At 36.2% G+C, this 12,402-nt stretch overlaps 1 protein-coding gene across 1 annotated transcript in view; it reads right to left on the reverse strand.

Annotated features, from left to right (window-relative positions):
• LOC133559959 (probable polypeptide N-acetylgalactosaminyltransferase 8) overlaps positions 1 to 12,402 on the reverse strand; it is a 76,484-nt gene that overhangs the window by 37,707 nt on the left and 26,375 nt on the right. Inside the window, exon 3 of the mRNA XM_061911945.1 lies at positions 56 to 222. Coding sequence (XP_061767929.1) covers positions 56 to 222 — 167 coding nt within the window. The remainder of the gene's footprint in view (positions 1 to 55; positions 223 to 12,402) is intronic.

Genomic DNA, 12,402 nt, shown 5'->3' on the forward strand with positions numbered 1-12,402 from the left:
GAAGACGCACCTGGTGAGTATTTTGGTTGTCCAAGGATGTTCTGCCATGATCTACCGTTGGTGCTGTGGTCGTCCACCAGTATGATTTCTTTCAGGAGACGAGCGGGTGTCTTGTCGATGATGCTACGGATGGCTCGCTTGATGATGGACAGAGCTTCGTCAAGGTAGATCAACACCACACTCAAGCTGGGGAGATCATCCGGGTACTTCCTTTCAGCACATCTTGGAACAAACAAAACTGTGCTGTGAGATCATAGTGTTTTCCAATAAGATCACTCTGTATGTCAGCGACTGTGTCACAAACCTGGGGGTAAAGTTCGACTCAGATTTTAAATCCGAAAAACAAATCAGCAGCGTCGTTCGAAAAAGCTTTTATCAATTACGCCAAATAGCGAAAGTGAAACCGCTTCTATCAGGACATGATCTCGGGAAATCAATCCACGCCTTTATCTCGATTTGTTTGGACAAGTGTTTTTCAACCACTGTGCCGTGACACACTAGTGTGCCGTGAGATACGATCTGGTGTGCCGTGGGAGATGATCTGATTTCACCTATTTGGGGTAAAGTTTTTTTGTAAACCAGTTATTGTAGTTTGCAAATTATGTGTTGGTGTTTTCTAGAGCAGTGGCCCGATTGGTTCCGGGCCGCAGAAGAATATTTTATAAATTTCATATTAAAAAAAAATTATTATTATTATTTTTTTTTTAATTAAATCACCATAAAAAACACAATATACACTTACAATTAGTGCACCAACCACAAAAACCTCCCTTTTACATGACAAAAACGTCCCTTTTTCATGACAAAGAAAAAAAATTACAAATAAAATAAAAAGGCACCTGGCCACACCTGTTGCCAATCAGCCGCAGCTGAGGAGGAACACAGCACTCAGGGAACAAGACAGGAAGCTGAACAAATAAGAGCTCAAGACAAAAGATACTAAACACAGAGGAAACAGACAAATGCAGAGGAAAAAACTAAAACATAGACAAACTGTCAGGGGAAAGCCTGACACATGCAATACAAAACTTTTCAGATTATGGGGTATTGTTTGTAAAATTTTGCGGACAAAATGAATTTATTCCATTTTGGAATAAGCCTGTACTATGAGTGAAAATTTTCCGGATGAACTGTACATACTTTTATTATTTTGTAGTGTGAAATGATTTTGATCAAGGGAAATTAGTCAAACAGAGAGCTGTGAAAAACACTAACCTATTTATTATGAACAATCTGGAATGGATTTATGCTGTCTTTATGTTGAAGTGGCGAGGCATTTTTTAAATTTTTGGGGGGGATACTATTATAATCCCTGTTTTTCCACTGCAGCGGTTCCAGAGCCGGTTCAAAATAAGATTTCAGACAGAGATTTCTGTTCACCATTGCCAAGGTACCAGACGTTGCCGCCCACTTCTGAGTTTTTTTGGTTCAAATCTATTTTTTTTTTCCAGCACCGCAACCAAGCTGGAGCGGGGAGCCAAACCATCCGCATAATGAGGGAGCCGGGGTTATTTCTAGTAAATGCAGGCGATTTACCTCCATCTTGTCGCGACACAGCTCGAAACAAACTTTTTGTGTGAATAAAATGGAAAACGGCACAAAATCCTGGAAGTCCAAGGCAGGGGCGTCACTAGGTTTAGAATTACACAACGCTGAATTCATCTAAATGGTTGAAAGGGGCAGTGTAAGATATCTTTAGTAATTTTCCTGAAGGAATCAATAAAGTGCTATCTATCTATCTATATGGCCCAAACACATGAGGACAGTGTTGTTGCATGGAAAAGCTAGCAGGCAACTTGCAAACAAGGAAACGTTGCACAGATGATAGCAGTGTGAAGCAACTTGCACAGAACTACAGAGTTGACCTGAAAACATAGGCGGTAGGGGTGTGGGAAAAAATCGATTCGAATTCGAATCGCGATTCTCACGTTGTGCGATTCAGAATAGATTCTCATTTTTAAAAAATCTATTTTGGCCTGGGAACGCCTCGGGATCCCCCGGGAAGAGCTAGACGAAGTGGCTGGAGAGAGGGAAGTCTGGGCTTCCCTGCTTAGGCTGCTGCCCCCGCGACCCGACCTCGGATAAGCGGAAGATGATGGATGGATGGATGGATATTTTTAAAAAAAAAAATTTTTTCTAATTTTATTTTATTGTTTTTATTTTTATTTTGTTATCAATCCAACAAAACAATACACAGCAATACCCTAACAATGCAATCCAATTCCAAAACCAAACCTGACCCAGCAACACTCAGAACTGCAATAAACAGAGCAATTGAGAGAAGACACAAACACGACACAGAACAAACATAAAGTAGTGAAACAAAAATGAATATTATCAACAACAGTATCAATATTAGTTATAATTTCAACATAGCAGTGATTAAAAACCCCTCATTGACATTATCATTAGACATTCATAAAAATTTTTAAAAATAACAATAGTGTCACAGTGGCTTACACTTGCATCGCATCTCATAAGCTGGACAACACACTGTGTCCAATATTTTCACATAAATAAAATAAGTCATATTTTTGGTTCGTTTAAGAGTTAAAACAAATTTACATTATTGCAATCAGTTGATAAAACATTGTCCTTTACAATTATAAAAGCTTTTTACTCTGCTTGCATGTCAGCAGACTGGGGTAGATCCTGCTGAAATCCTATGTATCGAATGAACAGAGAATCCTTTTAAATCGGGAAAAAAATCCTTTTTGAATCGAGAATCGTGTTGAATTGGAAGAAAAAAAAAAATCGATTTTGAATCCAATCGTGACCCAAGAAAAGATATTGAATCGAATTAAATTATTATTAATTTATTTTTTTTGTCATGAAAAGGGGAGGTTTTTTGGGATGGTGCACTAATTGTAAGTGTATCTTGTGTTTTTTATGTTGATTTAATAAAAAAAAAATAATAATAACATTTTTTTTTTAAATCTTCTGGGGCCCGGTACAAATCCAGCCGCGACCCGGTGGTTGGTGACCACTGATTGATTGATTGATTGATTGATTGATACTGATTGATTTTTTTCGATTTGCAACTAAAATAACCGCTGTAGTGTCCAGATAACATCTACCGTATTTTTCAGGCTTTAAGTCGCAGTATTTTATTTTTTAAAATTATTATTAATTTTTTTTTTTTGTCATGAAAAAGGGAGGTTTTTTGGGATGGTGCACTAATTGTAAGTGTATCTTGTGTTTTTTATGTTGATTTAATAAAAAAAAAATAATAATAAAAACATTTTTAAAAAATCTTCTGGGGCCCGGTACAAATCCAGCCGCGACCCGGTGGTTGGTGACCACTGATTGATTGATTGATTGATTGATACTTTTATTAGTAGATTGCACAGTTCAGTACATATTCCATACAATTGACCACTAAAAGGTAACACCCGAATAAGTTTTTCCACTTGTTTAAGTCGGGGTCCACGTTAATCAATTCATGGTACAAATATATACTATCAACATAATACAGTCATCACACAGGTTAATCATCATAGTATGTACATTGAATTATTGACATTATTTACAATCAATCATTCACGTAAGAGACTAAATATATAAGATTTCATCAGATTTAGCAATTAGGAGTGACAGATTGTTTGGTAAACATATAGCATGTTCTATATGTTATAGTTATTTGAATGACTCTTACCATAATATGTTATGTTAACATAGCAGGCACCTTCTCAGTTGGTTATTTATGCCTCATATAACGTACACTTATTCAGCCTGTTGTTCAATACTCTTTATTCATTTTAAATTGCCTTTCAAATCTCTATTCTATGTGTTGGGTTTTATCAAATACATTTCCCCCAAAAATGCGACTTATACAGTGAGGCAAAAAAGTATTTAGTCATTAGAGACTTAGTGCAAGTTCTCCCACTTAAAATGATGACAGAGGTCTGTAATTTTCATCATAGGTACACTTCAACTGTGAGAGACAGAATGTGAAGAAAAAAATCCAGGAGTTCATTCAATGTCATGATGACAGAGAAAGAGGGATGCTTCAAGCTGACGACTCCAGAAAAAAAAAAAATCATATTTGAAAATGGCAGAGGGATTCTCCCCACGGATTATATTTTTCCATTAGTGATGAAGATGACGTGAAGGAAACCCACAATAATGCATAACTTTAGCCATATTTATACAAAAGAATATGTTTGGAGAAAAAAATGCCCCAAAAGTTAGTTTTTCGTTGTTTACTCTTTAAACCAAAATCATAACTGCTCTTTTCATTGAAGACGTGGAACACAAATTTGCACATAAACATTGCCAACTGTTCCCAAACGACGCACGTCATTGTTTTTGTCAAGATACAGTGGGGCAAAAAAGTATTTAGTCAGCCACCGAATGTGCAAGTTCTCCCACTTAAAATGATGACAGAGGTCTGTAATTTTCATCATAGGTACACTTCAACTGTGAGAGACAGAATGTGAAAAGAAAATCCAGGAATTCACATTGTAGGAATTTTAAATAATTTATTTGTAAATTATGGTGGAAAATAAGTATTTGGTCAACCATTCAAAGCTCTCACTGATGGAAGGAGGTTTTGGCTCAAAATCTCACGATACATGGCCCCATTCATTCTTTCCTTAACACGGATCAATCGTCCTGTCCCCTTAGCAGAAAAACAGCCCCAAAGCATGATGTTTCCACCCCCATGCTTCACAGTAGGTATGGTGTCCTTGGGATGCAACTCAGTATTCTTCTTCCTCCAAACACGACGAGTTGAGTTTCTACCAAAAAGTTCTATTTTGGTTTCATCTGACCACATGACATTCTCCCAATCCTCTGCTGTATCATCCATGTATCCATTTTGGTATAAACTCAACTCGTCGTGTTTGGAGGAAGAAGAATACTGAGTTGCATCCCAAGAACACCATACCTACTGTGAAGCATGGGGGTGGAAACATCATGTTTTGGGGCTGTTTTTCTGCTAAGGGGACAGGACGATTGATCCGTGTTAAGGAAAGAATGAATGGGGCCATGTATCGTGAGATTTTGAGCCAAAACCTCCTTCCTTCAGTGAGAGCTTTGAATGGTTGACCAAATACTTATTTTCCACCATAATTTGCAAATAAATTCTTTAAAATTCCTACAATGTGAATTCCTGAATTTTTTTTTCCTATTCTGTCTCTCACAGTTGAAGTGTACCTATGATGAAAATTACAGACCTCTGTCGTCATTTTAAGTGGGAGAACTTGCACAATCGGTGGCTGACTAAATACTTTTTTGCCCGACTGTATATAAAAAAATGGGTATTTCTGTCTGTCATTCCGTCATACATTTTTTGTCCTTTTACGGAAGGTTTTTTGTAGCGAATAAATGATGAAAAAAACACTTGAACGGTTTAAAAGAGGAGAAAACACGAAAAAAATGAAAATTCAATTTTGAAACATAGTTTATCTTCAATTTTGACTCTTTAAGATTTAAAATTCAACCGAAAAAAATGAAGACAAAAACTAGCTAATTCGAATCTTTTTGAAAAAATAAAAAAACGAATTTATGGAACATCATTAGTAATTTTTCCTGATTAAGATTAATTTAAACATTTTGATGACATGTTTTACATAGGTTAAAATCCAATCTGCACTTTGTTAGAATATATAACAAATTGGACCAAGCTATATTTATAACAAAGTCAAATCATTATTTCTTCCAGATTTTACATAACAAAAATTTTCAAAGAAATTCAAAAGACTTTGAAATAGGATTCAAATTTGATTCTACAGATTTTCTAGATTTGCCAGAATATTTTTTTTAATTTATATCATAATAAGTTTGAAGAAATATTTCACAAATATTCTTTGTCGAAAAAACAGAAGCTAAAATGAAGAATAAATCAAAATGTATTTATTATTCTTTACAATAAAAAAAAAAAACTTGAATATTAATTTAAATTGTCAGGAAAGAAGAGGAAGGAATTTAAAAGCTAAAAAGGTATATGTGTTTAAAAATCCTATAATCATTTTTAAGGTTGTATTTTTTCTCTAAAATTGTCTTTCTGAAAGTTCTAAGAAGCAAAGTACAACAATTTATGAATTTATTTAAACAAGTGAAGACCAAGTCTTTAAAATATTTTCTTGGATTTTCAAATTCTATTTGAGTTTTGTCCCTCTTAGAATTAAAAATGTCGAGCAAAGCGAGACCAGCTTGCTAGTAAATAAATGAAATTTTAAAAATAGACTCAGCTCACTGGTAAGTGCTGCTATTTGAGCTATTTTTTAGAACAGGGCAGCGGGCGACTCATCTGGTCCTTACGGGCGACCTGGTGCCCGTGGGCACCGCGTTGGTGACCCCTGGTCTAGACATTATTAATATGAGTATTACAAATCAATCAGATAGTGTTATGATGCGACTCCAGTTTGGACTCTCTGTGCTCCGGTCGCACAGGACGGGCGGTATAGCTCGGTTGGTCAAGTGGCCGTGCCAGCAACTTGAGGGTTGCAGATTCGATTCCCGCTTCCGCTATCCTAGTCACTCCCGTTGTGTCCTTGGGCAAGACACTTTACCCACCTGCTCCCGGTGCCACCCACACTGGTTTAAATGTAACTTAGATAAATGATAAATGGGTTGTACTTGTATAGCGCTTTTCTAGATATTGGGTTTCACTATGTAAAGCGCTTTTAGTCACTAGAGAAAAGCGCTATATAAATATACTTCACTTCACTTCACAATGACAAATAATGATGACTCCTATGATATATATTATTGATGTACAGTACAGGCCAAAAGTTTGGACACTTTTTCTCATTTCAATGCGTTTTCTTTATTTTCAAGACTATTTACATTGTAGATTGTCACTGAAGGCATCGAAACTATGACACCTGTGAAGTGAAGACAGTTTCAGGTGACTACCTCTTGACGCTCATCGAGAGAATGCCAAGAGTGTGCGAAAAAGTAATCAGAGCAAAGGGTGGCTATTTTGAAGAAACGAGAAAATAAAACATATTTTCAGTTATTTCACCTTTTTTTTGTTAAGTACATAACTCCACGTGTTCATTCATAGTTTGGATGCCTTCAGTGACAATCTACATGAAAATAAAGAAAACTCATTGAATGAGTGAGTGCGTCCAAACTTTTGACCTGTACTGTATATTATTCACCAAAATAGATGGATAAAAAATAAATAGTTGACAAACTAGCAGAAACTAATAATGTTTTAGGAACTCACGTCAACCAATGTTTCGCCACTGATCGCCAACACGCTTTTTTCGCACCTCCTGATACCCCAGCACCTCCAAAACCCTCAAATCTAGACTCCAAACATCCCAGAATAAGCTAATCCGGTTACTTTTAGACCTCCACCCCAGATCACACCTCAATCCAACCCACTTCTCCAAAGTGGTCTGACTCAGGGTGGAGGACAGAGTAAAACAACTTGCACTGAGCCTAGTCTATAAAATCCGCTACACCTCCTTGATCCCGAAGTACATGTCAAACTACTTCCTTAACGTAAATGACCGCCATAACCACAACACCAGGGGGAGCTCCACAAACCACGTTAAACCCAGATTCCGATCTAACAAAGGTCTTAACTCATTCTCTTTCTATGCCACATCAATGTGGAATGCACTCCCAACAGGTATAAAAGTAAGTGCATCTCTATATTCCTTCAAAACCGCTCTAAAACAACACCTCCAGGCAACTTCAACACTTTACTAATACCCTCCTCCATTCACATCCCATCTCCCCGGATTATAAACAACTCAAATGTACTTCTAATGTATATACTTGTTCTTATGCTATGTGAACTCACTATGTTCTCTGCTGGCTGTACATATCCTACTAAATAAGACCTACACTGTTTCAATGTCCACATTTCTCTGTTGATGCAATTGTTGATGACTGAAGTTCTGATATCAACCAAAGCTCCTCATCCCACCCCCCGGATTGTAAATAATGTAAATAATTCAATGTATATACTATGATGATTAACTTGTGTGATGACTGTATTATGCTGATAGTACATATTTGTACCATGAATTGATTAACGTGGACTTAAACAAGTTGAAAAACTTATTGGGGTGTTACCATTTAGTGGTCAATTGTACGGAATATGTACTGTACTGTGCAATCTACAAATAAAAGTATCAATCAATCAATTCAGAGCAGACATCGAGGCAAATGTCCCCAAAACTGTGAGACATCTTCTTTCATAATCTTCCCCGCAGTTAAGAAAATGTTGGCTCAGATTGCACAGAATCCTTGAAATTGCGAAAAATGCAACAGTTCTGAGACGACTAGAATTGAAGCATGTTTACTCAGAGTTTACTTGCGTCAACACTGCAGGACGTGCAACTGAGGTCTGGCTCCAACTTTCTAGTGAAAATGTGGATTGGATTTTCAGTTTAGTAATGCTGGCGTTAAGTTAAGTTAAAGTACCAATGATTGTCACACACACACTAGGCCGGGTGTCGGCAACCCGTGGCTCTAGAGCCGCATGCGGCTTTTTAGCGCCGTCCTAGTGGCTCTCTGGAGCTTTAACAAAAATGCATAAAAAATGGAAAACAAAAATTGTGTTAATATGATTTCTGTAGGCACAAATCTCCCTAATTGTTATAAGGCACACTGTTTACATTAAACATGCTTCACTGATTCGAGTATTTGGCGAGCGCCGTTTTGTCCTACTAATTTTGGCAGCCCTTGAACTAACCATAGTTTTTTTTACATGTATCAATCAATCAATCAATCAATGTATTTTATTTTGGCAATCTTCACATAAAACATAGAACAACAACAAGAAAAGAAAAAACAAAAACAAAAAAAAACACTCATTTGAGCAATGATTGAGCCGAAAGGGTGTAGGTTGTAGCAACGCTTATATAAACCTACCCCATCACAACAAGAACAAGGTTCAAAATATCCATCCATCCATTTTCTACCGCTTATTCCCTTTTGGGGTCGCGGGGGGCGCTGGCGCCTATCTCAGCTACAATCGGGCGGAAGGCGGGGTACACCCTGGACAAGTCGCCACCTCATCGCAGGGCCAACACAGACAACATTCACACTCACATTCACACACTAGGGCCAATTTAGTGTTGCCAATCAACCTATCCCCAGGTGCATGTCTTTGGAAGTGGGAGGAAGCCGGAGTACCCGGAGGGAACCCACGCATTCACGGGGAGAACATGCAAACTCCACACAGACAGATCCCGAGCCTGGATTTGAACCCAGGACTGCAGGACCTTCGTATTGTGAGACAGATGCACTAACCCCTCTGCCACCGTGAAGCCCAGGTTCAAAATATATAAAATCTAAAACATGCTTCACTTATATTACTTTTTTTTTTTAAACAATATATAAGCAACATATATGTAGTACACGTCTCATATACACAGTTTAACATTTAAATCAAACATATACATTTGTACACTTATATATATATATACACACACATATATATATATTATATATACACAATTCATTTAAATTCCATATAAAGTGGTAATATATACATTTTAATATAACCTATATGTATAATTATGAAATCATAAATTGTATTTATATACATATTATATATTATTGTCTTTCTAAAACAATGTTTGCTCTTCTTTCTTATATTTACTAATGATAAATGATTTAAAAAGCTTTTTAAACTGGTTTATGTTGGTGCTGTGTTTTATTTCATCCTTTAAACAGTTCCATATTTTAACCCCTGCTATTGTTATACTCATTCGTTTCTGCGTTGTTCTACAATATTGGATCTTAAAAAGTAGTTCTCCTCTTAAATTATAATTCCCTTCTCTTTGTAAAAATCTTCTCTGTAACCCTGTTGGAAGTAAACTTTCTCCGACTTTCTAAGATTGTTATGACGCTTCTTTTTCTGTCTCATTTTGTCCACCAAACTTATAACGTTGCGCATGAATGCACAAAGGTGAGTTTTGTTGATGTTATTGACTTGTGTGGAGTGCTAATCAGACATATTTGGTCCCTGCATGACTGCAAGCTAATCTATTCTAACATGCTGTTTAGGCTGGCTGTATGTGGATATTGCATCATTATGCCTCATTTGTAGCTATATTTGAGCTCATTAGGTGTCCTTTAAGTCCTCCTAATTCAATTTGTATCTCTGACATAGGGGTGTGGGAAAAAATCGATTCGAATACGAATCGCGATTCTCACGTTGTGCGATTCAGAATCGATTCTCCTTTTTTTTTTTTTAATTACATTTTTGACAAAGCTCAATTGCGAGCGCCTGGTGGTGTCCCCATGGGCTCACTACTCATAGGAGGGGGCATAGAGGTCGGATACAGTGTGAGCTTAGCGGCAGCCAAAGGCAGGGCCCTTGGCGGTCCGATGGCTACAGAAGCAGGGCTCTTGGGACGTGGAATGTCACCTCGTTACTCTGTTTTTATCTTTTGTGACAGAACAATCATCTTCACCTCAATAAACAAGTCTTCAAAACTCCTGATAAACCTGAAAAGCAAGTTAAGACAACAGCATGAATTGTGAGAGTGTATCACTGCATGCTGCACTACAGAAAATACCCTTTGTGGGATTTTTAATAGCATATTCTTGTACACAGCAAAAAGGAAGCATCCTAATGAAGACGTGCAATATTTGATGCACCAATACGACTGCATGGACACATAAGCAATGAATCAGGTATCCATCCAAGGACATGTCATGATGGGGAAACATACTACTATAATAAAAATTAGATCTGTCATTGGGCGATTTGTCATGATGCATACTACTATAATAATCATTTTTATTAACTGTCTATCTGTGTCGGCCCTGTGATGAGGTGGCGACTTGTCCAGGGTGTACGCCGCCTTTCGTCCGATTGCAGCTGAGATAGGCACCAGCGGCCCCCGCTACCCCAAAAAAGGGACTAAGCGGTAGTAAATGGATGGATGGATTATTATATCTGTCATTGGGCGTGTTGTCATGGTGGGGAAACATACTACTATAATAACAATTGTTATTATTATTATTATCATTATTATTATTATAGGTATCATTGGGCATGTTGTCATGGTGGGGAAACATACTACTATAATAATCATTATTATTATCATTATTATATCTGTCATTGGGTGTGTTGTCATGATGGGGAATCATACTACTAAATTAATAATAATAATTATTATTATTATTATTATATCTGTCATTGGGCATGTTGTCAAGATGGCGAAACATACTGTACTACTATAATAATTATCATTATTATTATTATTATTATTATTATATCTGTCATTGGGCATGATGGCGAAACATACTACTATAATTATTATTATTAATATATTTGTCATTGGGCGTGTTGTCATGGTGGGGAAACATACTACTATAATAATCATTATTATTATCATTATTATATCTATCATTGAGCATGTTGTCATGATGGCGAAACCTACTGTACTACTATAATTATTATTATTATTATTATTATTATTTCTGTCATTGGGCGTGTTGTCATGGTGGGGAAACATACTACTATAATAATAATAATTATTATTATTAATATATTTGTCATTGGGCAAGATGGCGAAACATACTACTATAATAATAATTATTATTATTATTAATATATTTGTCATTGGGTGTGTTGTCATGGTGGGGAAACATACTACTATAATAATCATTATTATCATTATTATATCTATCATTGGGCATGTTGTCATGATGGCGAAACATACTACTATAATAATAATAATAATAATTATTATTATTATTATTATGTCTGTCATTGGGCATGTTGTCATGATGGGGAAACATACTACTACATTAATAACAATAATAATAATAATTATTATGATATCTGTCATTGAGCGTGTTGTCATGATAAAGAAACATGCTACTATAATATTAATAATAATAATAACAATGATATCTGTCCTTGGGAGTGTTGTCATGCTGGAGAAACATATGACTATAATAATAATAATAATAATAAAAATGATATGTAGCATTTGGCAAATATTTTATTTGCACTTTTATCGCAATGCTTGTTTTCTGAAGAATAGAATATAATAGAAAGTACTTTGTTGATCCTGGGGGAAATTCAGCACCAAAGTTCGCTCATAATAGACAATAATAATAATATATAGCATATATTATATATATAATATATGAATAATATGAATATGTTCTACATTTAAGTGCAGTCAAGAAAAATGACGTTAGTGTGTATTTGCATTTTTAATAAAAGTGGTCAACACTAGAAAATGTGTGCTGTGCTTACGCACTTTATTTGTGGCCATGGAGGCAAGGATTAGTGATTTAGAAGTAGCTAAAACACTGCAGACTGCCAATGGACCATAGCCGCGAGCTAGCTCGCCATGTCCTACAGCACCTCTCCTGAAGGCTTTTCAGTGTTATAACTTCACTTTTATCGTTCCTTTTTTAAGCCAATATGTGTCCGTTCTCCATTTTCTGTCTACACACAGTGTCTGC

The sequence above is a fragment of the Nerophis ophidion genome, linkage group LG10 (assembly GCF_033978795.1).
Source record: "Nerophis ophidion isolate RoL-2023_Sa linkage group LG10, RoL_Noph_v1.0, whole genome shotgun sequence".
Lineage (NCBI taxonomy): Eukaryota > Metazoa > Chordata > Actinopteri > Syngnathiformes > Syngnathidae > Nerophis > Nerophis ophidion.